This window comes from Phocoena sinus, chromosome 20 (assembly GCF_008692025.1).
Source record: "Phocoena sinus isolate mPhoSin1 chromosome 20, mPhoSin1.pri, whole genome shotgun sequence".
Taxonomy (NCBI): Eukaryota; Metazoa; Chordata; class Mammalia; order Artiodactyla; family Phocoenidae; genus Phocoena; species Phocoena sinus.
In genome coordinates this window covers 42,812,822-42,838,652 of record NC_045782.1, presented here as the reverse complement: position 1 = coordinate 42,838,652, position 25,831 = coordinate 42,812,822, and the positions used below count along the sequence as shown (strand labels likewise).

The 25,831-nt window shown below is 36.2% G+C and overlaps 1 protein-coding gene across 5 annotated transcripts in view; it reads left to right on the top strand.

The window, feature by feature from the left end:
* The window catches only part of CDC27 (cell division cycle 27), a 59,281-nt gene that overhangs the window by 5,892 nt on the left and 27,558 nt on the right, over positions 1-25,831 (top strand). For 4 of the 5 annotated variants that reach the window (XR_004347440.1, XM_032616240.1, XM_032616238.1 and 1 more), the window contains exons 2-8: positions 5,700-5,775; positions 14,391-14,538; positions 16,084-16,209; positions 21,186-21,283; positions 22,039-22,193; positions 22,299-22,510; positions 23,696-23,810. Coding sequence is in view for 3 of the 5 variants with exons in the window: in XM_032616240.1 (XP_032472131.1) it covers positions 5,700-5,775; positions 14,391-14,538; positions 16,084-16,209; positions 21,186-21,283; positions 22,039-22,193; positions 22,299-22,510; positions 23,696-23,810 (930 nt within the window). In the remaining 2 variants the exon portion in view is untranslated. Of the gene's footprint in view, positions 1-3,684; positions 4,029-5,699; positions 5,776-14,390; positions 14,539-16,083; positions 16,210-21,185; positions 21,284-22,038; positions 22,194-22,298; positions 22,511-23,695; positions 23,811-25,831 lie in introns of those variants that run through there. The other variant, XM_032616241.1, reaches the window with a different exon arrangement.

Genomic DNA, 25,831 nt, shown 5'->3' with positions numbered 1-25,831 from the left:
GCGTCTCCCTCCCACCCTCCCTATCTCACCCCTCCAGGTGGTCACAAAGCACCGAGCTGATCTCCCTCTGCTATGCGGCTGCTTCCCACTAGCTGTCTATTTTACATTTGGTAGTGTATATGTATCCATGCCACTCTCTCACTTCGCCCCAGCTTACCCTTCCCCCTCCCTGTGTGCTCAAGTCCATTCTCTACGTCTGTGTCTTTATTCCTGTCCTGGCCCTAGGTTCTTCAGAATCTATTTTGTGTGTGTGTGTGTGTGGCTTATATGTTACAAAATAAACACTGTGGCAGATATAATGAGAGATGTTACATAACACAAACTATAAATTATATTTATTGAATTTGTTTATATTAAGAGCTGGAAAAGCAAAAGGTTTTAAGTGCCTAATGTGTGCCAGTCAGTATACTAGGAGCACCATATCATTTCATTTAACCCACACAAGTCCAAAAATAGAGTTCCATTTTTCACATGAGGAAATTGAGGCTGAGAAACGTTAAATAATTCCCCAAAGTCACACTGCTGAAAGTGCTGGCACACACATTTGAACACAGGTCTCCAACATCAAATCCTGGGTATATTCTTTCTCCTCACCATGTTCTTTTAGTAGGTTCTTAGGAAATCCCCATATTTTATAAAGGAGTAATTAGGTGGTAATTATTTGCATTACAAAAATAATTCTATGTACCATGGAGTTTCTTCAAGATTTCCAGAGATCCTTAACTATTGGACATATAATAATACAGAAAAACTTAAGGCTAAGACTAACATAAAATGCTAACAGTGGGAGGACTGCCAGAGTTTCAAAGGCCATTTGTTTATTCATTCACCATAAGTTAGTTAAAGCACCTACTTAAAAGTACATAATAGGGCTTCCCTGGTGGTGCAGTGGTTGAGAGTCCGCCTGCCGATGCAGGGGACACGGGTTTGTGCCCTGGTCTGGGAGGATCCCACGTGCCGCGGAGCGGCTGGGCCCCGTGAGCCATGGCCGCTGAGCCTGCGTGTCCGGAGCCTGTGCTCCGCAACGGGAGAGGCCGCAACAGTGAGAGGGCCCGCGTACCGCAAAAAAAAAAAAAAAAAAGTACATAATAAATGCTGGGAGTATATAGTGAGCAAAAACAGATGTAGTCCCTACCTTTCTAGAGTTTATATTATAGTGAGGAAGACATTATTCACATACTCTTCTATATGTGTAAAATTAAAAACAGTGAGAAGTATTGCAAAGGAAAGGTACTTGGTGTCATCAGAGTGTATAAGGATGCCTAACCTCATCTGGGTGTCCTAAAAAAGCCTTCCCTGGGAAAGAAGTCCAAAGAATGACTAGAATTTGCATATTTTGAAGGAAAGGAGGGGGTGTGCCAGGCAAAATGAACTGTATGTTTAAAGGACCTGTGGCAGAAGGATAAACATGGCAGATTTGAGGAGCTGAAAGAAGGTCGTTGTGGTAGCATGGAAAGCATGAGAAAATATGATGCAAGATGAACAGAAGAGGTAGGTACAGACTATACCATACTGCCTAGTTTGGTGGCTTTTGCTTTTATCATCAAGAACAGTGAGGAAGCCATTGAAGGATTTTAAGCAAAGGGGTAATATGATCAGAATCTGACTTGTGAAAAGCTCATAGGGAGAGAATGGATCATAGGGTAGAAAAGAATTCAGAAGGGCTAAGTAAGACACTCTTAAAGTAATCCAGGGAAAAAAATGGTCTGCCTTTAAAAGTAAATGTTTAGGGGACTTCCCTGGCAGTCCAGTGGTTAAGACTCTGCGCTTCCAATGCAGGAGGCGCAGGTTTGATCCCTGGTCGGGGAACTAAGATCCCACATGCACACACCAAAAAAAAAAAAAAAAGTAAATGTTTATTAAGTTTCTTCCTTTCATTATTACTGCAGTTGCCTAATTTAAATGAGTATCGGGGCTTCCCTGGTGGCGCAGTGGTTAAGAATCCCCCTGCCAATGCAGGGGACACGGGTTCGAGCCCTGGTCCGAGAAGATCCCACATGCCTCGGAGCAGCTAAGCCCCGTGTGCCACAACTACTGAAGCCCACGCACCTAGAGCCCATGCTCTGCAGAAAGAGAAGCCACTGCAATGAGCAGCCTGAACACCACAACGAAGAGTAGACTCCACTCACTGCAACTAGAGAGAGCCCATGCGCAGCAACGAAGACCCATCGCAGCCAATAAATTAATTAATTAAAAAAAATTTTTTTAATAAAATGAAATAAATGAGTATCATTTTGAAAGATACCTATAGGCATAGTTTCAGAACCCTAGGTCATATATGGTCTGGTTAGAACACCAGAAGGCCAGATCAGTTCTTTGGGGGGTTTAGAATTTAGGCCAGGCACTGTGCTAGGCTTATCTCAGAGGTAAGTATTTTTATCCTTATTTTACAGATGATTAAAGCTAAAGCTCAGAGAATTGATTTGGTCATCTAGATTAGTGTCCGAGGGATCTTTAATCTGCCTTGGATTGAGGTGTGGAGATCATATTAAGTAATTCAAGAAATAATTGAGTCACATTAGGTTTGAATACCCTTCAGCTGTTGTTTTCTGAATTGACTTTGTTTTTGAGTTATTCTATCCAAATGTTGAAATTCTCTGAGGAAAACACAGTTTATCGCATTATCTTTTATCTGTCTCTTTGCTGTGTTGTAGTATAGAGGAAATACAGATTAGATAGCAGTGATTCTGTAGTATGTTTAAAACCTGCTATTATATTCACTCCTTGCTAACACCACATATTTTTGTTCAAAGGTTCAAGCTTTCTGACTGTTTGATAAGAAAACAAAAAGCACAGTGAGCACAATGACAATGACCAGATAGGTGCCTGTAGAATAATACCGACTTATTTCTCATTGTCAGTAAATACCTGAAAATTCAAAATGTTAAGGCTTTGTGCAGCTACCTGAAGAACTTGATTTTCTCAAATTGGTTAAGTTTTTTATGTTGTTGTTGGTTTTTACTGCAATCAGGATCATATAGCAAACAAAGTAGATGCTCAATAAATATTTACCAAATGGATGAATGATGTATTTCAGAGGTGGCAGGCATATTGAATAAGATGATAAGGAAAATGATCCAAGTAGTATGGAGACATGATCTCAGCTGCCATTTACCAGAAAAATCTGGTTATCTTCCAGGTATTTATAGATCACACCACTGAGAGATTTTATTGCCCCCAAATCTGATGTATTCCAACCCCTCGGTCAGACTGACCCTTATCTCCTTACCAGATTCTTGGTTCCTTTATAATGTTTTGCTTATTGTATCAAGGAAGAAACAGCTGGATGTTATTTTGTATTTTTTTATATTGCCAACATTAATGTTTTATAATGTTTATAGGAATATCTTATATTTTACCTCCAGATTGGGTTACTAAAAGTTTACAGGTCAGTAAGTGGAAAATAGATTCAGGAGTTTTAAAACATTCATTCAACAAACTTTATTGAGCATTCACTATGTTTTTTTTGTTTTGTTTTGTTTTGTTTTTGTACGCGGGCCTCTCACTGTTGTGGCCTCTCCCGTTGTGGAGCACAGGCTCCCGACGCGCAGGCTCAGCGGCCGTGGCTCACGGGCCCAGCCGCTCTGCGGCATGTCGAATCCTCCTGGACCAGGGCACGAACCCGTGTCCCCTGCATCGACAGGCAGACCTCTCAACCACTGCGCCACCAGGGAAGCCCGAGCATTCTCTATGTTTAAAGACAGTTATCTAGGATAACTAGGGAAATAACTTAGTTAAGTAGGATAACCAGGGAATTATAGAGAAAAAATAGAATCCTGGCTTTTGGCCCGCAAGAAGTTGCAACCTGGTTAACCAAATAATATAACACAATCTAATAAAAAGCCTGATATTTTTTAAAAGTATAAACAAAATTGTCCAGGACCTCATAGGATGGAGTAATTAATATTGCATGGGATAGATCAGTGAAGAATTCATGAAAGGAAGAGACCGTGTAAGCTGAATTTTGAAGAAAGGATGAGCAAATTTCAGGAGATAGAAGTTAAAGACAAAGGACAGCCCAAACAGAGGTGAAGACTCTGAAATATGAAAATACAGCTGATGTTTAGGGACTGATGGAGCTTTGTTCTGTAGATGTTTATTGTGTAAACTTTGTGAGGCTATCCAAGAGGAATCATTAGCAAGTTTTGATCAGGGAAGAAGACATGATAGTGATAATGATGAGGGCAGCAGCTAAAATTTATTGAGTAATTATTAGGTATGTGCTAGGAACCATTGTGTACTTTATTGGAGTCTTATGTTTTAAATTAAGAGACTGAGTCTTAAGAGACATTGTTACTTGCCCAAGACACAGAACTAGTAAGTCATGGAACATGAATTTGAGCCCAAGCCTCTCACTATTGTCTCCTATTTAGCAGTGATGATGTTTTTGTTTGAGGAATTCTGGGACAGGATGGATTACATTGTAGCCTGTAGGTAGAAAAAACCACTTAGGGAAAATAAAAGTTTACAGGAAAGAAGATTCTGTTACAGACTGGGACTAGGAAAGAGGGGATAGACCCTAGGTACTTTTCTTTATGTGCAGTTCTATAAATGATGGTTAGATTCACTAACCAGCCCATTAAAATCTTTTAAATCCATAACTTACCCAGATTGATTTACCAGTACAATTGTTATTTCATGTATACTTACCCAACATTTCTGACCTTGTATGGTGAAAGACTTTTTGAGTTTCAAACAAGGAGTACCTCTCCTAGTCCTGGCAGCGGCAGTGCTCCTCAAGGCATTAGTACTGCTGTAGTCTCTAATATGCAAAAGAGAAAGCACGTTTCTAGGTCAGTAACTTGTCTCTTCCCCTTTCAAGTATCTGAATTGAATTCCATAAATATTTATTGAACACCTTTTATGTATTGGGCTCTAATACTGTCTCCCATCAGCTAGACAAGTGATTCTTAACGAACCAAGATATTTGTGAACCCCACACACTGTATACACATTTCCTGTATATATGTCCATGTGCTTTTTTTGGGGAGGAGGTCCATAGCTTTCATAAGTTTTTCAAAAGAGTATACTATAAAAGGAGACAGAACTACTTACCTAGAAAGTAGAAGAATCGTTCTGAACCCTGAATGCTTATCAGTAAAAAGGTTTAAAAATAAGGATATCTAAACTCAATCCCAACTTCCAGAGATTGTGATTCAGTGGATTTGAGGTAGAGCACCACAAGAAAGGGTTGATAGCCACTGATCTAGACAGGAGTAACACTAAAATGCACTCTATGAGAACAGAAACTATTCGTTATTTATTGTGTGCCTAGAGTCTAGAAAGTGCTGGCACATAGTAGGCACTCAGTAAATATTTATTGAATAAATGAATATTAGAGCTCTCCAGTGAAGAAAGCTTTATGAAGTAGATATTATTTAAGCTGAGTCTATAGGGATGAGGAATTTATAAGAGGAGGTAGGTGAAGGAGCCCACATTCCCCAGTGAAGGAAAAGGAAGTACAGAGACACAGAGGTCTAAAAGTTCATGGGGAGTTGAGTGAGTAAATTCAGATATGTTAGGAGCCATACAGTGAAGAGCCTTATCTAATACGTTATGGAGTTTGCACTGTGGGCAGTGAGGTTTTATTACTTAATTTAGACATGTTAATTTGAGTATTATATGCAAGGCTCTGTGCTAAGAGTTACCTTGAAACTCTCTCTGTTTGTATATTTATGTTCTTTTTCCTCCACTTACAGGCTGCTATATGGCAAGCGCTAAACCACTATGCTTACAGAGATGCAGTTTTCCTCGCAGAGCGACTATATGCAGAAGGTTTGTAATCTGTTCATTTCTATAGAACTGTAAAAGAATAAAATATATGGAATTCCATCACTTTTTATGACTGTAACAAGATTCTGGGTATTCCTTTTTTTTTTTTGGCCACGCCACGCGGCATGTGGGATCTTAGTTCCCCGACCAGGAATAGAACCCGTGGCCCCTGTATTGGAAGCACGGAGTCTTAACCACTGGACCGCCAGGGAAGTCCCCTGGGTATCCCTTTTGTTTTATCTTTATGATTGACACTAGTTCATAAAAATATTTCCAAGTGTCTGTGTAGCTCCTTATATGCTACTTTTAATAACTGTGTAGAGTTGCTTTGGGTTTTACGCTATGGTTTACTTAATCATGTTCCCGTCTTTAGGTATTTTTTCCCAGGTTTTTTATTAGAGTCTATATTCTGTGGCTTAGAGCATGGGTTTTGAGCCTACAGCCTTAGTATAAACCCTAACCCTGTCACTTAAACATGCAGTAGTATACTGTGGGCAAGTTACTTAATGTCTGATTATTTCATATTTCTCATCTATAAAATAAAGATAATAGTAACTGTCTCATAGAATTGAAGAATGAAGTAGTATATTTAAAGCATTTGGCACAGCCTTCTGGCATGGTAATAAATGCTCAGTAAACATTAGCTGGTAATGTGTTTTGTTTCTGTCATTAATTATTATAATCCTCTTTCTAAGATGCTAAGATAGATAATTATGTACAACTTTTCTTTTAAGTCATTTCCTTGGGTTATATACTCTAAAATGGAATTTATGAGTCAAAAGGTGTGATCAGTTCTACAACAAATTACTTTTTGCCCAGTTGATAACCACGCGGCAGAGAGAGGTGTGATAATCAAGGTGTCACCAATAGTGTAAGACTTCCTTCATAGTCCTATCAATATCAGATTTACCATTATTATGTATTCTTGCTTACTGGAAAATTGTGAGGTATTTTGTCTTGCATGTTTGTAACTGTGAAGGATTCTGGGTATTTTCTCAAGTGTTTATTTTAAATGTATTCCTATTTCTGTGAGCTGTATCTTTGTTTATTGCATATTTGCTCCAGATTCTTTGCCTTTTAATCTTAATTCTATTGATTTTTATTAATCTGATATTTTAAATTGTTATGTAGTTGAACTCATCAGCTGTGTCATTTAAACTTTCTCCTATTGCTCCAATAGCTGGAAAATTGTCATCTTTCTGCAACTCAATAAACATACAGTTCTTGGTAGTTTAAAAAAAGTTTTTAAAAATTTCTGCTACAACTAAGATCTGACATAACCAAATAAATAAATAAATATTAAAAAAAATTTTTATCATAGTATTATTACTTAGTTTGGTCCATGTTATTTATTAAATAATTTCCCCCCTGCCCCACATGGTATCTTACTTGGTTTTATATTAAATTTATTTTATTTTTTAAATTTTTATTTATTTATTTTTTATTGAGGTATAGTTGTTTTACAATGTTGTGTTAGTTTCTGCTGTAAAACGAAGTGGAGTTCCCTGTGCTATACAACAGGTTCTCATGTATTAGATTTTTAAAAAATGTTTTGCTCTGTCCACAGAACCTCTCCTTTCTTTCATTAGTTAATTTTCTGTTTTTAATTCAGTATTATACTGTTTTATTATTAACACTTTATATTGTCTTTTAATATCTAATAACACCTATCTCCCATCATTTTTTTTCCAATTCTTTTTTTGCTAAGAAGTCTTTAACCTTTTTTTAATTCTTTATTTTTTTCATGTGTATTTTACTACTGCTTTGAAATTTCACAAATATTTTGATCAGTGCTGACCTATATAAGTCTATGAATTAATTTAGCAAGTACTGACATGTTACTATCTTAAAGCCTTCTTAACCAGGAACAGTGCTGCCTTCTTTTTACTCCAGTGTTTAACTCAGTTTTCCCACTTTTTGAGTAACCTCCCATTGGATTACTTACCAAATTTAAAAATTTTTTTTATGATTGTAGGTGAGTTTTTTTGTGTGTGTCTGCATGAACTAGTTGTGGAACCTTTCTGCTCAGTTATATGATTTTACTCAAATAAAGTGCTTAGTAACCCAACTGCAGGCATAGAAGGTAGATATTAGGGGTTTGCTAGGCATGTGTCAAAAAGGGACAAGGGATAAGAACATTAAGAATACAGGCAAGGGCTTCTCTGGTGGCGCAGTGGTTGAGAGTCCGCCTGCCGATGTAGGGGACACGGGTTCGTGCCCCGTTCCGGGAAGATCCCACATGCCGCGGAGCGGCTGCGCCCGTGAGCCATGGCCGCTGAGCCTGCGCGTCCGGAGCCTGTGCTCCGCAACGGGAGAGGCCACGGCAGTGAGAGGCCCGCGTACGCAAAAAAAAAAAAAAAAGAATACAGGCAAGATGTGGACCAGGAAATGTAAACTACATAGGAAAGTTAAGACAGGAAGGGATTGGTAAATAAGAGGTTTTAGAGAGGTACTGGAAGTCCAGATGAAGTTGAATTGGGAGATATATGAGAATAACTTAGGAGAGGAAGACTGTGAATGAGGTGCAGAATTCTTTCGTTAATGAAGCAGAATGTCTTGAATTTAGTAACTGAGAGTTATAAGGAGAAGGTATGAATCTCAGGAGGAAGGGGTTTCACAGAAGGACAAAGGGTAATGCTTGGAAAAAGTTGTGAGAAGCAAGGAGGAAACCAACCTTACTGTGGGATAGGAGGGAATTAGCATCCCTTTGGGAGTGCCGACAGGTCCTCAGGGGAGAACAGGAGTTCAGTGAGGAAAGTGAGGGAAGATCTGTTGAGCAGAAGTCTGAGGTCCAAATGAAAAGGTTTAGAACAGTGAGAGGCTTAGAAAGAAGGTAATATAATAGATTGCCCTATTCTGCTCGATTATGTAAAAGCAAGGTTGATTGTGGATAATCTATTTATATATATTTTCATTGATACCTAGGCAGCCCCCATGTTTTGCTGACTTATACTTCTTTCTTTTTTTAAATTTGTTTATTAAAGGGTAGGCAGTTTCTAGTTTATTATAGTTAGGTTCCAAAAGATTGCAAATTAGTGGTTTCAAATTTAGATGAACAGGTTTTCCCATAGAATTGAGGCAGGATTCCAAATTAATCCACATAAAGCTGTTTAATCCTCTTTCTACCTGTGTCTGATACAGTGCTTAACACTTGGAAAGTTGCTCATTGTTAGTTTCTCTCAATATAGAACCTAACTACTCTGTTTGACTATATTTCTATGAGGGAAGATTTTAGAATTTAAGTGCAATGGGAGCAGATACTATCCCAGCTCAATAATAAAAACAGTAATTCTACCATTTATTGATTTCTTACTGTGTAGTAGGACTCTGAGTACTTAATATTAATTCCTTATTTAGTCTTCAACAATCCTATAAAATAGACATTGCTATTACCGTTTTAGAAATGAAGGAACTAAGACCATTGTTCACCAGGTTTCTACCTGTCTTAATGATTAATGGGCCAGATGTAGAAATTGCATTGAGTATAGTGATTTCCATAAATTGGGCTTAGTTGAAGAGAACTGAATCAGAGTAAAAGGTTCAGCATCTGGTTCTCTTCTCTGTCTTAACCATTATATTGAGAGCCCAAACTCACAGAAATATGTGACTGCAAATGGCAACATTTAAAAAAAATTACTTACACAGTTATGTTAAGGTCATCATTGAGGGAAGTTTTCCAGATACTTCTAAAGATATGGCATATTGTATCATTTTTAGGCCATTGCCTGTGGAAAATTTGATAAATGTTATCTTGTTGCTAAAAATTAAAGTCACTTTGTCATATGGGGGGACAGAAAGGATATCTGGCCCATTGGTGTACTCTTTTACTGTCATCATTAAATTCTTACTGGTGAAAAAGATGATGCTTTTTTTGTTTTAATATTCTCTTTATTTATTTATATATTCAATTCATTCATTCACTCATTCGTTCATTTGCCGTGCCGTGCAGCTTGCGGGATCTCAGTTCCCTGGCCAGGGATTGAACCCAGACCACGGCCATGAAAGCCTGGAATCCTGACCACTAGGCCACCAGGGAACTCCCAATGCTATTTTTTTTTAATCATCATAGTTTTCATTTTCATTAGGTGTTAGTGAATTAAGACTCTCGTCTTCCCAACGAACTTTTTAAATCCAAGACTCAACTATTTCAATGCATTAACTTAGATGTTTCACACAAACATCACATACATCAAACTCAATTCATGCAAAACTGGATTCATAATGTTCCCACTGTAATCTGACACCAATATGTCTTAGAAAAGTTCCTAACTGATTTTCCCATATTTACTCTTTCCTGCCGCTTCCCTTTCCCCCTCCCAAATCAACCCATTCTCTTTACTTTCCTTCTCAAAACGCTTTAGAGATCTATAATAGCTATAATAATTTATCCCTAAATCTTTACATAGCTTGCAAAGCCCTGCACAATCTGGCTGTCTGCTTTCTCCTTATATATTGCCATTTCCCCCTCAAACACTAAGGAGCCTTTTAAAAGTTCCTCCAGCCCTCTTATCTGTGGTGTATTTACTCCAAGCATATTTTCAAAGTATTAAAAAATATTAACCCCCATCATATACAACAAGTATAAAACCAGAGTTAGTACTGAAGTTTAGGAGGTGAACAACTATAGAGAAAATAAAAATTAAGAATAGTATTAAAATACTGAAGTTGTATATGTAGGTGAAGTGTTCAACAACAGAAATGACTCTGAAGGGTGGAACAAATCATATATGTAAAGTACAGCACCCAGGCATTTGGAAACAGCAAAAAAAGTGATAAAACGGAATTACTTGAGTTTGTGGCTCAGTGTCGTGTATATATACCCCACATGAATGTCAGATGACTACTCAGGTATTGCAAATTTAGAAGGTCAATAATAATAATTTAATAATGGCACCTAGAGCTCTTACTATGTGTCAGGTGCTATCCAAAGTACGTATATATTAACTCATTTAATTCTAACAGCACTAAGTACTTAGAAGTAGGTATCACTATATCCTTATTTTACAGATGAAGAAACAGAGGGTCAGAGAAGTTAACTTGCCCTAATAAGTCACATAGCTAATAAGTGGTAGTGCGAAAATCCGAACTCAAGCAGTTTGGCTGTAGGGTCATTACTCTAATCCATGTGCTATACTGTCTGTAGGTGATGTGAGAACTTAAAAGATAATTAAGATGAAATGTGTAGGGACTTCCCTGGTGGTCCAGTGGTTAAGACTTTGCCTTCCAATGCAAGGGGTGCGGGTTCGATCCCTGATGGGGGAGTTAAGATCCCACATTTTGGCCTTGCAGCCAAAAAAACAAAACATTTAAAAAAAACCCACAGAAGTGATATTGTAAAAAATTTAATAAAGACTTCTAAAAATGGTCCACAGCAAAAAAAATCTTAAAAAAGATGAAATGTGTATCACAAATCATAGATGATTCCATAGGTTTTATGCCCTTTGAATACTTATAACATCAGAGTTTTTGACAGGGTGGCAAGCAGAGTACTCTAACCTCTAAGGAGTTCTCTGTGGTATTTGTAGAGTTTATCAAGGCTAGGTAGAGAACACTCACCTCAACAGACTTTTTTAAGTCTTACCAAAACTGGTGCATTTTGGAAAAGGCTGCTCATTTAGATTATAAGCCAACATGAAGAAGAGGTGTCTGTCTGATTTAAAAACACTGAGGGACTAATTCATCTTCCCATTTGATGGAAATGTATGTGAAGGATGCAGGCTTTAAGCTCCTTTTAATTATTTTGGGCTTATATTAAATGACCTAGCCTATATTTGAAGCCTAACCTGTTTGTAAGAAGAGGACTTTCAGTATTGTTCTGTAACTTCCTGTTTGTTTTTTCACCTAACAATGCATCCTGGAAATCTTTGTCAGTTTTTTTTTTTGACAGCTGTAGAGTGTTTAATCACATGGATGTACCTTAATTTAACTCGTACATGATTGATTTATCAGTATTACTTTAAGAGTAACTTTGTGGAATCAGTGTTTACTTTATTCCTGTTTATAAAACACAGCCATCTCAGGACCACCCATGGGTTCTGCATCTGCAGATTCAACCAACTGCAGGTGCAGAACCTGCAGCTACAGAGGGCCAGTTGTATATTATGCACCGTATAATTCCCAATCACATATTTTAATTAAGGCTGTTAATAAAGGATGGCAAATAAATGTCATGCAGACATCTATAACTATTTCCAGATCCTGGTATTTTGATCTTTGCACACTTACTGGCAAAGCCATGATCAACCTTAGAATTTTTCTGAGTTTAGTACTTGAGGCAGCCACTGTCAGTCAGTTGGCGTTACTGTTCCAGATGAAATCTATTTGTCAGAACTCTACCTTTTTTAGATTTATTATAGCCACTTACTGCTGGTTCACTAGCTATGTTTGGGGCTGTCAGGTTATTTCTGGGAAGCCTCAAAAACCACCCATGTCTCTCCATGTGTTTTACAACCCTTCAAGTTGTTCTGGATTTACTTCACTATCTTATAGTTTCATTAAGCTTAAGATTTGTTTAAACCTCCAATCTATAATCTCACTTAAACATATAGTTTTTAAGTCATCACACTTCAAAAAAGTAGTTGCAGTATGACACTAGAATCACACACACAATATTTGGTATCTTTATACCAAATATTGTGTGTGTGAAAGCACTGAGGGACAAATTCATCTTCCCATTTGATGGAAATGTCCCTGAAGGATGCAAGCTTAAGCTCCTTTTAATTATTTTGGGCTTTTATTAAATGACCTAACCTATATTTGAAGCCTAACCTGTTTGTAAGAAGAGGAGTTTCAGTATTAGGAAATTTTACTACAGTGAAAATTGGACCTAAACATAAGTGTTTGTAAACAAACATTTGATAAAGCATTTTTTTAGCTGAAAGTTGAACTAGTTTTTGGGAGCCATTGTTTATTGGTATAACTAGTTTTTAAAAGCTTAATTTTTTAGATGACAAGAAACTAGGCCTTTGCAAAATCTATAAGAAATCACACTTTCAAACTTATGTGAATTAGCACTTGTATTTCAATGAAATTAACAGTTTGTTCCCACTGCAGTAGAGCTCCTCATTCATTTTTTTGCTTCTGAATCACAGATACTACTATAGATCCTATTAACACATATATGCTAAAATTTCTTATCATTTACTACATGTCATTTATTGTACACTGTTTTTTATACTAGGATTTCATGAAAAATAAAATGGACCAGAGAAGAAGGGTTCTGTTGGGTTTTGCTTGCACATACATGACATACAACAACAGCAGCAAAGAAAAGAAGAAAGAAAGAAAGAAAAGAAAAGTAAAGAAAAGAAAAAGGAAAATCTTTATAACAGGAAAATTTCAAATTACTTTTTTATCCCACATCTTTGAGTTAACTTTTCAGGAAGATGTGGCAAGTTTATCTGTACTTTAAAACAGTGATTCTCAAACTTTAGCATGCATCAAAATCACCTGAAGGGTTTATTACAGCACAGATTACTGGTCCCCACTCCCAGAACTACTGATTTTAGGGGTCTGAGCTGATATGGGGCCCAAGAATTTCCATTTCTAACAAGCTCCAAAGTCATGCTGATGCTGGTATAGGGACCACACTTCAGGAACCACTGGCTTAGATGATCCCTCAGCGCCTTGATATTATTACATAACCCATTTTTAGAAGCACAGAACAGATTTTCCCCTCTTTCTTTCTATCCCCTTTATTGTTACCTTTCTACACTCTCATCTGGGGACTTCCCTGGCTGTCCAGTGGTTAAGACTCCGTGCTTCTACTGCAGGGAGCACGGGTTTGATCCCTGGTCCATTGGGGAACTAAGATCCCACATGCCACGTGGCGTGGCCAAAAAGAAAAAAAAACTCTTATCTGGATTGGTTGTGAGGTTGTGAGGATAGAAGTGAGGTGATGGTCAGTTTGGAAGAGAGTAAATAAGGGGAAAAGTGCCACATTTCATTAACGAAGGCATTTCCTAATGTAAAGAAAAGGCAAGCGGTTGATAAATAATTCTGCTCTTGTCATTAAAGAGCAGTTTAATTATTGTTACTGGACAGGTGTCAAGTCTGTCAATTGAGTGTTTAAATAGTGTGGATATTCACAATTTAGAAATTTTTTTCCTTTTTCTTAAATTATCTTGAATATACTCTAGTGTATATTTGGTGTTAGAAGTAAGTGGGTTGGTTTTTTGTGTTTGTTTGTGTTCCAATCTGGTCTTTTTTTAATGTACAGATTGATAATTACGTTTATAACCCTGAGTTTCCCTCTCATGAAATTTGACTTCTGTCCTCTCAAAGAGTCTATTAGAAAAATACTACATAAAAACAAGATGCTTTTCTGGTAGTCTATTTAAGGGTAGTTGTGTGCATGTGTTTGCTTTCCTTAAAGATTTACAGAGAATACTACAATTGTCTTCATTGTATTATTTCCTTGGTTCCTTGGGGAACTAACTTTTCTGTCAGAAAAGTATTTGTCCTTAATTCAAATTTGAATTAATAAATTGTTTTTTGTATTAAATAACATGCCTGATTTTTTTTGTTGTTGCTAAACTTGTTTACCTATTGGTAGGTGAAAATGATTACCATTCAACATACTGAATAATAGCCAATTTTTCTTGTGTGTGTGTTCTTAGTACACTCAGAAGAAGCCTTGTTTTTACTGGCAACCTGTTATTACCGCTCAGGAAAGGCATATAAAGCATATAGACTCTTGAAAGGACACAGTTGTACTACACCGCAATGTAAATACCTGCTTGCAAAATGTTGTGTTGATCTCAGCAAGTAAGTTTCTAAATCTTTTCTATCTACTTTTGTTCTACTTACACTGTAGAATTCTGGATAAAATTCTTTTGATGGATTAAACTCTGACTGACTCCCTTTCTCCCCTCTTTTGATAGTAGAGGTTTGTCTATTTCAGTAACTTTTGAAATGTTTACCCTGCTGCTTATGGCATTATTATTTTGTTATGGAGAGATTTCATTGTTATGGTATAAATAATAGAATTTAACTCTGGAGAAACCTGTTATAACTAATTCCAATCATTTTCTAAAATGATCCTAAGTGTTATTTCTTCTCCTTTGCTTTCATTGCTAGACCAGTTGGAATAAGCCTGAAAACCTAACTTACCAGTTCATCTGAGATTAATGCTCCCTTGTGTCTAGATAGTTGTGTAATTATTTGCCTTTCAAGATCATTCTGTTTGGGAACCATTACTCCTTTGAAGCAAGGAGGCAGATTCAGGAGAACATTTCTTTTGCACAGTACAGTTCAACCAAGTCAGCTGTCCATATTCTGAATCTGGAGGCAGCTAGAGATTTAGCTAGCTGTATTCTGTCAAACTGTTTTCTGTGCTGTGAGAAATGGAATAATGGTAAAGGTGACTAAACAGATAATTGTAAAAGCCTTTGTATTTAGTCTGTAGATTTACAGTGAGAGAATACAAATAAGCCTCATAAAGTCTCCATAGTCTGCTAAATATTTTATTTGTCCAGTGTCTAATTGATGACTTTTAAATTAAAGCTAGCTAAAATATATATAAAATTTCTGAGACATTTGTTATTGAATTATTTCTACTCCAAAGATTCTAATGTTAAATTCTTTAAAATATACTTATTTAATTTACCAGTTTCTTAAGCCAGTTCTTATATTAGACATTCTTATCCCATTTATAAATATTTATAGTTTTTAAAAAGTCCCACTGATAGTAACAGAACTTTAGATATCAAGTTTTATGTTTCGGATATACTATGTAAGCTTACTTGAGAGTTTTCCACATGATGATTTGGAAAAAACTTTAAAACACAAACCATTACAAACTCTGATATGCTAAAAATACATAGTGAAATCAGGCAAATTTCTTTTCCCTTTGGGGAACATTTGTAATTTTCTATATCAAGAAAACATAATTGATAAATAGAGATGAAGTGCTCTTCAGGTTTTATTTGTAAACCTAAAAATAACTGAGGCCATTAAGTATGCAGTTTTTAATTAATATGTTAGTCTTGTTTAACCTGCTTGCAAATTCATACTTCAAGGAATTGTAGAATTAAGAAGGACCGCCACATCTGTTAATGAAGAACCATTCATATTTTCCCCCCAGTATAATGGTCTTCCGTTTCTTTTGACGTGAGTAATGTGTATGTTGCTCAGACTAGATTTGTACGTAGAGAGAATAAAGGTAACTTTCTGTTTTTAAAAGTAATACTGAAATTTTAAGATTTACTTTGTCTCCATAGTAAGAGGTACATTAGTAATGAAGAATGTCTTTACACACACTGCTTTTTATATTGACTTTTTTTTTTTAATGTGTAAATTTGTGTTTTAAAGGCTTGCAGAAGGGGAACAGATCTTATCTGGTGGAGTGTTTAATAAGCAGAAAAGCCATGATGATATTGTTACTGAGTTTGGTGATTCAGCTTGCTTTACTCTTTCATTGTTGGGACATGTATATTGGTAAGTAAGAATGATTCAAATTACCAGAAATTTGTTTCCAGTACTAGAATGCTTTGTGGTTTTAAAAAAACCTATGTTGATCTGTGTTTATCAAATAGCATTTGGTTGAGTAGTACACAGTCTTGTAGTTCCGTGATCTTGTTAAACCTGTAAAACAGTAGAGATTTTGATCCTGTCTATGACTGTCCACTTTGCTTTAATGATAAATAGCTACAGCAGCACTACCTAACAATTGAGTGCGCATGTGGGTTTTTTTTTACCTTGGGTGAGGAGAATATCTTCATGTGACCTACCGAGGAAAAAGAAGCAAAGAGTGAAGTTTTTTCTATGATATTAAATATCACCACTGCTCCTTAGAAAGAGGCATGAAGTCATGTTTCAGTAATAAAGAATAGCAGTTCCCATCTGGTATGTCATAATGAATTTGACAAATTTCCTATGATGGTAGCTGAAATGATAGTGATTTTACAAATAATCTTAAAATTTATTTACATTTATTTTAAATTAAGTCTCTTAAAAGCAAGTGAGAATGAATTCAGAGTTATCACTATGGTAATATTGTTCTCACTGATTTTTATTCTGAAATACTCTGAGTTGGGGAGTAATTAGGTAACAGGAATTGTTCAACTGCCCATGGGAGGGTATTTCATGTGTAAATGTCATCTGTTGCATGTGGGAGAAATGATTGAGGATTGCTTATCTAAAGAATTAGGTTAGCATCTGTTCTAAGGTAAATTGAGGCTAGTTTGAATAGCAGTTTTTAAAAAAAACCTTGAAAATACCTTTTTGAACAGAATAAATTATTTGACTGAAATTTGGGGCTCATTTTCAGATGGCACCACTCTTTTGAGAATAGGAGTAAGTAAAGATATAATACCAATATCTTCATTTATCTTAATAGAAGGACTTGGAGTAATGGATTTAGTTCATGCAACTATGATTCTTGTCATTTGTTCGAAATACTTTGAGATCTGTCCCCTATTATGGCTAGACACCATACTTGGCACTAGGAATGTAAAGATAAATAACTCACTGTCCTCCTCTCCATCCCCAAAAGGTTTATAATAAAGTGTAGGAGGAAAGAAGTAGTAAACAAAAGTTTATAAATTTTTATCATCACAATTTAAGTGCTATGATAAAATTTGAGCAGTATTCTGTTCAGATGAGGGAATAATCAGTTCTACCCAGTTAAGAAGAGAGGTAAGATGGTAACTAGGAAAGACTTGATAGAAGAGTCGTTTTTGTTTCTTTTAACTTCTCAATAATAAGAAAATTAGAAAATGGGCAAGATCTTGAACGGACACTTCACCAGAGAGGGTATGTGAATGGTAAATAAGCACATGAAAAGATGTACCAAACCATTAGCCATTAAGGAAAAGCAACTACCATTAGAAGCTATTACATGCCTATTAAAATGGCTAAAATTAAAAGTATTGACAATATCAAGTGCTAATGGGGATGCAGAGCAATGGGATTTCTCATACATTGCTGGTGAGAATGTAAAATGGTACTTGTACATGAATATTCGTAGCAGATTTATTTGTAAAAGCCCAAAAATAGAATCAACTCAAATTCAGTGGGTGAATGAATAAAAAAACTGCATCCATACAATGAACTACTACTCAGCAATAAAGAGGAACAAACGATTGATAAACATAATAACTTGGATTTCAAGGGCATTATGACAAGTGAAAAAAGCCAATTTCAAAATTTTACATACACTACGATATCATTTATATAACATTATTTAATAAAACAAAGTAAGGGAAGGTGTTAAATCACAAAAGTGCTATATATATATTACTAATTATTTTAAAACAAGATCACTTGTTTAAAAGTTTTTGAAGGTGCAGTTTTATCAAGTCCTAACCATGAAGAAGGAAGGTTTTTCCCCTTCCTCAGAGAAATAAGGATGGGTTATTTTTATTCATCATAAAGTTTAAAAGATTAAGTATCCAATGGGGCACAACGCTGCTTCAAAAACTGGCGCTTCATTTCAGTCATCAGACACCTGTCTTGTGACCAAAGTTGCACCCCATAATCTAGAAACCCATGTGTTATTGTTTTGAAGCTACAGCTTGTTAGGTTATCTTTTATCTCCAGTATTTTGATGTAGACAATCATTGGTCTTTTTGTCTACAATACCACATGAAACGTGCATCTTTAGGACACTGCTGATACTAAGTTTGGCTCTTAGATTAACCTATTTCTTCCCAGTGCCATTTAAATAGTTTTTTTTAACCCCAATTCTTTGGGAAACTTCTTTCGGAGTTTTAGTTTTTAAAAAAATCCATCTAAAGTTGGGGCACTCCAGGCAGCTTAATTTTATTACATCTTTCCCCCTTTTTATCTCTCTATTGAACAGAGATCTGTCTCCCAGATTTGGTTATTGTAAGCCCACATCTTGCTTCTTCACCAGTTAACTTTTATGTTATTGGGTTGGCCAAAAAGTTTGTTCAGGTTTTTCCGTAACATCCCAAACGAACTTTTTGGCCAACCCAATATTTATACATACCAGTATCTATCCATGTGTGTGCATGTGTGTGTATATCTAATCTCTTCTTAGCAGACATTTTGTTTTACATTTATTTTATGGTCTATTAATCAGGTCATGGCTTATTATAAAAATCAGCCTTGCCAACTTATCAAAGGTTTAAGAAAAGTTACCTTTTGCTAATGTAAAAAGAGAATATAATTTACATAATACTGGAGAAGAGGATTTTCATCACAAATGATCACCTCTTACATTTTCATAATATTTTTTCTTGAATAGATTATTTTATCTTTGCTTCATCAGTTCGTCCACCACTTTTCTGGCCATTTAAGTAATTCATATATTCTCCTCAATGCAACTTTAAAAATTATTAGTAAAAGTATTTTATGATATATTGTACAAGCAAAGCAAGGGGGTGAGGCTATTGTAAACAGGAAAGAGGTAATATAAAAATGAGAAATCTAATTTCCTGTCCTCAGAAAGCTTATAATCAATTGCAAGAGAGCACACATGAAAGATAAATAAATTGGGGACTCCCCTGGTGGTCTGTTGGTTAAGACTTCGCTGTCCAGTGCAGGGAGTGCAGGTTCAGTCCCTGGTCGGGGAGCTGAGATCTCACATGCCTCCTGGCCAAAAAGCCAAAACAAAAACAGAAGCAGTATTGTAACAAATTCAATAAGGACTTTAAAAATGGTCCACATCAAAAAAAAAAAATCTTTAAAAAAAAAAAGGTAAAGAAATAGACAAACCATAATTAGTTATATAAGCAATGAGGGGGCTGTATAACATGAGTTAGTTTAGGTCAAACATTGAGATTTCACTGTACTTTTCTTTTCATGGCCTTACGTTAAAAGTTCCTGAGCATTGATTTGACACTTTCCACTCCTAATTATTACTTTCAAAAAATACTCTTTTTATGTCTTTGCTTTGTTTCCTATTTTTAAGTTACCCCTCTATCCATGGTAAATGATTATATTATTCTTGTTACAACTATTGTTCCTTTAAGAAATTTCATCTAAGCAATCCTAGATATAGACTGATAAAACTTACATTTTCTGAAAGCCTGCCTCCTGCTCCTGCTTCCTTCTTTGTCTATGTGTTTATTGGGTCAAATTAGGCAAATGTGGGAAGCTAGATAGTCTTCAACTAGTGGTATTTTCTTGTCTTTATTACATCATTTATTCTAGTTTCTATTCACTTGCAAAATTTGAAAGTAAGGCACACCAATATATAGTTACCCAAAGGGGTCTTCTTTTCAGTTCTCTGAGATACACTGACAGCACATAAACAGATTATGTTTTAACTGATAGTTTAATTTGAAGGTTGTTTTGAAAATCTTGGTTAGATGCCATCTGGTCCTTATAAAACCTTAGGGTTTTGGAAAAATTGCTGTATCTTAATTTTTTTCCATTAGATAATGAAGAATTTCAACCTTAGACCAGGTGAATAATATTTTTTAACCTGAAAGCTCCAACAAGTCTCACTAACCCTCAATCCCATCTTCCCCCATTTAAAAGCTAGGGAGGGGCTTCCCTGGTGGCGCAGTGCTTAAGAATCTGCCTGCCAATGCAGGGGACACAGGTTCGAGCCCTGGTCCGGGAAGATCCCACATTCCGCAGAGCAACTAAGCCCGTGCGCCACAACTACTGAGCCTGCGCCCCAGAGCCCGTGAGCCACAAGTACTGAGCCCACGTGCCACAACTATTGAAGCTTGAACGCCTAGAGCCCGTGCTCCACAACAAGAGAAGCCACCATAAGGAGAAGCCCATGCACCACAACAAAGAGTAGCCCCACTCGCTGCAACTAGAGAAAGCCCATGCGCAGCAATGAAGACTCAGCGCAGCCAAAAATAAAATATAATTAATTAATTTAAAATAAAATAAAAGCTAGGGAGGCAACAATGCTGTTCTAATAATTTCCAGATTGTTTCAAGTATATAGAGTCCCAAGAATGTTGTTTATATTCTAAATGTGAGCCTTTATATACCCAATTTAGAAAGAAACGTGAATTTTCCTTTAAGTTAAGAGCTACCACCTCTACTTTGTTAAAAAATCTGATCATTTAAATGTGCTATTATTTGAAGCATTTAATTCACTTTCAAAATTACCACTGGGATTTATATTTAAAATCAACAATAAGACTGAAATATTTGGGTGTTTTCCATATTTCCTCAGTAATTCTAATATCCAACAGGAAATTAAAAGCAATATAGTATTTAAGAAGGCTATGATAGCTTGTTTATTTTGTTAACATTCCTTTCAATTCATGTTCTGTTTGCTTTTACCTGACTTTTGACTTGAACTGCCCTAAATAATAGAGGTTGGAGGATGGTAAGAAGGAGAAATTGATAATTTAAGAAAGAATCTAGCAGAGTACTCTCAGAACTTATATAAGATTTACCTAATTTTCTGTATCAAAAGTTTCTTTGTAATAGATGTTTTAGATTTTATAGCTTGTCTAATCTATTTGTTTGTCTTTACAGCAAGACAGATCGGCTTGCCAAAGGATCAGAATGTTACCAAAAGAGCCTTAGTTTAAATCCTTTCCTCTGGTCCCCCTTTGAATCATTATGTGAAATAGGTAAGCTTGTAGAGGTGGCTACGGGAGGGTTCTTCCATTTCTTCTTCTTCTTTTTTTTCCCCTGCTTAATTTTTGGAGAGTGATACAAATTATCCACAAGAAAAGTATTTTTCAAAGCTAAGGGTTTTTAAAATTGAGAACAAGAAATAAGGTAGAATCATATGTTTTAGGAATAATGTGCCCATTCTTGTGTCCTCTAGAATGAGTTGTATTGTGAGTATAACACTAGCCAAAAGAGCATTCTGGGTAAGAAAAGAAATTAAAAGAATGCCCAGAGCAGAAACTGTTCTATAAATAAGACCTGGATAATATGGGGGGAGAGTGTCTCAGTATATATGTTCCAGGATGCATGAAGGATCATTTTAAAACATTGTTGTGTCTTTACATGGAAGTGCTCAAAACTTTAGTATGATTTCTACAGGGTTTCACCCTCAACTCCTTACCTTGAGCAAAATGAGATCTATTTGCTTTCTGCTTTAAAACAAACACAGAAATCTGCATTCTTCTGTGATTTATTATATTTAAAGTCAGTGTCATTGTGGTTTAGTTTATTTCCTGAATTTACAGCTTTATCTTAGGGGTAAATTTTTACGATAAATTGATGGATGGGCTTTTGGGAGATAAATCTGATTCACTGAAACAGAAGAACTTTAAAACTTTGGATAAGGCCATATTTCCACTGATTTATGCATGCTTGAAAAAAAAATTTAACCTTTGTTTCCTCAGAGGCAAACTTTTTTTTTTCCCCTTCACAGGTGAAAAGCCAGATCCTGACCAAACATTTAAATTAACATCTTTACAGAACTTTAGCAGCTGTCTGCCCAACTCTTGCACAACACTAGTATCTAATCATAGTTTATCTCACAGACAGCCTGAGACAGTTCTTACAGAAACACCCCAGGACACAATTGTAAGTGTATTATACACTAGTGTTCAAAATATTGTGAAAATGAAAATCAATGATCTGAACTAAATAATGTATCATAAATGACATGGTAGAAATTTTCTGTTTCAGGAATTAAACAGATTGAATTTAGAATCTTCCAATTCAAAGTACTCATTGAATACAGATTCTTCAGTGTCTTATATTGATTCAGCTGTAATTTCACCAGATACTGTCCCTCTTGGAACAGGAACTTCCATATTATCTAAACAAGTTCAAAATAAACCAAAAACTGGTCGAAGTTTATTAGGAGGACCAGCTGCTCTTAGCCCATTAACCCCAAGGTAAGACAAATAAAAGATACTTTAAAATGTGCTGTAATATTAAACGATCATATAGTAATTCCTATATTAATAATATAAATTAATATGAACAGCAACTTCTAAATCATTATGGAAATAGAGGTATTTAATAAGTCAATAATGAACCTATTCCATTTTCAGAAAATGAAGTAATAGAAATACAGTACCTGTGATAAAAATTCCGTCTTAAATATTGGAGAAAATTTAAAAACATGCCTTATTCAGCTGGTGTATGCATTAAAAAATATTGTGTTTATGGCTGTGCATCAGTGAACCTCTTAAAATGTTGGATTGCTTATGATAATAATCAGAGTGACAGCAGTGGTTATTGTTAAAGTACTGTATTCCAAAATGGGAAGGAAGAATTGACACCTATTGATATGAAATATTTTGTCAAATTATCAGAAATATATGTATATATAAATATAGGAACCCAGCCCAGAGGAAGCATATCCAAAAGAATCAAAATAAAAAATTATATGTTAGGGGCTTCCCTGGAGGCGCAGTGGTTGAGAGAGAGTCCGCCTGCCGATGCAGGGGACACGGGTTTGTGCCCCGGTCCGGGAAGATCCCACGTGCCGCCGAGCGGCTGGGCCCGTGAGCCATGGCCGCTGAGCCTGCGCGTCCGGAGCCTGTGCTCCACAGCGGGAGAGGCCACAACAGTGAGAGGCCCGCGTACCGCAAAAAAAAAAAAAAAAAATTATATGTTAAAACAGACTATGAGTTGGGTCCCAGTTCCAGGGAGCTACTAAAATAGTGTGACCATGAGATTACAAAACTCATTGAATCCACAGATGTGTTCATTGGCTTCTGGAGACATTTTCTCTGTAATAGGGTCTAAATCCCATAAATTCCAAGAATTTGAAGTAATTTGATAATTTGGATCTTAGCTTTTACAAATCCACTCTTCTTTATTTCTAATAAATCTCCTGAGTCAGTAGTTGCTGCTCAATGTAGTTTATTGTTTGATTTTTTTTTTTTTAATTTTAGTTATGGTGGGTGGAATAGTCTACATTCACAGCTTATTTTTAATCTGCCCCTCAAATCCTAAATGCCCCCAAGACTGATTTGCCATTCTCTTCCTTTTAGACCTTCTAATTTAAGTATACTGCTGCTTTATATATGCCTTGATGACTTTTTGACACCTTGATTTCAACCTCTTCTCAGTTTTGGGATTTTGCCATTAGAAACCCCAAGTCCTGGAGATGGATCCTATTTACAAAACTACACTAATACATCTTCTGTAATTGACGTGCCATCAACCGGAGCCCCTTCAAAAAAGGTATTTTCCATGTAAAATACAGTTTTGGTATTGATGAAGGAAATTCATTTAAAATTCCAATCTGTTAAAGGCAATTTCAGAATCTAACTTTCTTTAATTGCTGTTGCCTTAGGAGAGTTTATCTAAATGTAAAAGAAAGTTGTCATTATCATAGCCTCCAGTCATAGTAGGAGACACAAAGCTGGTTGCTCTTTTGGCCATGTAAGTTTGTAACTCACAAGTATAGTTTATTTCAGCATATAGCTAAATAAACATTCAGATGTTTAATTTCCTTTTTTTAAAAAACAAAATTAAGATTGTTTCTATCACTTCGAAGGTAAATAATGGAAATTATACCTGCCATAGTTTTTGCTTATCCCCACCACTATGTTTGTTTTTTAATTTTACTAATTAACATGATAAAGCCAGCTATTTCTGATAATAAAATTTTTATAGTGGATCCTCATACAGGTGGAGTAAATATGTAGTAAATGTATCGTAAAATGAAAAATATTTCACAGTATCCTTATAGTAAATACTGCAACAAGACTGAGTTGCAACTGCGACTCTTTTTATAATATTCTTTTATTAAAGTCTGTGGCAGTAGAAGCCAAAGCGCTGTTTATTTAAAACATATCCGTGGTGCAGGGTATCTTATGTAAGAATTAAATTAGTTATATGTAAAATACTTATTGCCATGCTTAATAGATGTTTAAGAAATGGAAGCTAAATGAGTCAAACTGGTATGTGAATGACTGATATAGCCCTTTTACCCTCCTAGAGAGACATGTTGCTTCTTGTTTTGTTTTTACTCTTACTCCTGAACTTCCTTAGAGTCAGCAAAATTTTTTCCTATGATAGCTTCTTAATGAGTGATAATAGGAACTTCAAGAGTGGTAAACAGGGACTATAAAGTAGTTAATATGTGGATTATTTTAAATAGGATTTTTTAAAAGTTGGCACCTACCTGCCGTTGTATTATTATGGGAGTGAAATATAAGTGTGGAAATTAGTTTATTACAGTTATGAGAAGGCATAGTAGGATGGTGGTTAGCATGCCAGGTGAAGTAGGCCAAAACCATGTGAGTCAGAGTAATTAAGGACAAGTTAGGCGATGAACAGGTACATGATTTCATTGCCCAGTCAAAACCTCTTCCTGGGGGCTTCCCTGGTGGCGCAGTGGTGGAGAGTCCGCCTGCCGATGCAGGGGACACGGGTTCGTGCCCCGGTCGGAGAAGATCCCACATGCCGTGGAGCGGCTGGTCCCGTGAGCCATGGCTGCTGAGCCTGCGCGTCCAAAGCCTGTGCTCCGCAATGGGAGAGGCCACAACAGTGAGAGGCCCGCGTAAAAAAAAAAAAAATACACAAAACCTCTTCCTGTCTCAACCTCTTCTGCCTCTGTTCTATTACAAGACATTCCTGGAAAAGGTATACTTCTAGGTCTGCCTGCAGTATCAACTAAAAATATCAAACCAAGTAGTGAGTTTAGTACATAGTACTTTGCTAAATAAGGACCAGAGTTGACTAAGTTTTGTCCCTTGGGTGAATGTAGAGGTGCTAATCTGGGGAAGGAAAAGGAGGAAGTGTTATAAAAGTTTTATTGAAGGGAGTGGTAGATTAGGTGAAAATATTCAGTGGATAGTTAGTTATAGAGGAAAGACTCTGGCCAAGTGATAGAAATAATAATTGAAGGGTTAAAATGGCCAGGCTCTCCTCGGGAAAGAGAGAGTAGCTAAAGATCTTAATTTGGTAGTAAAAAAAATTTTTTAGTATCCACTGACACAGTAGCCAGAGATCACTTTATAAAGAAGTTAAGTGAGGACTTCCCTGGTGGTCCAGTGGTTAAGGCTCTGTGCTTCCACTGCAGGGGGACATGGCTTCATCCTTGGTCGGGGAACTAAGATCCCTCATTACGTGTGGCGCAGCCAAAAAAGAAAAAAAAAGGTTAAGTGATTAAAATAAATAGAAATAAGGTAGTAAATTAGAGAAAAGAGAAGGGGCAAGCAGAGACCAGTTAATAGAAGATTGAACACACCAGAAAG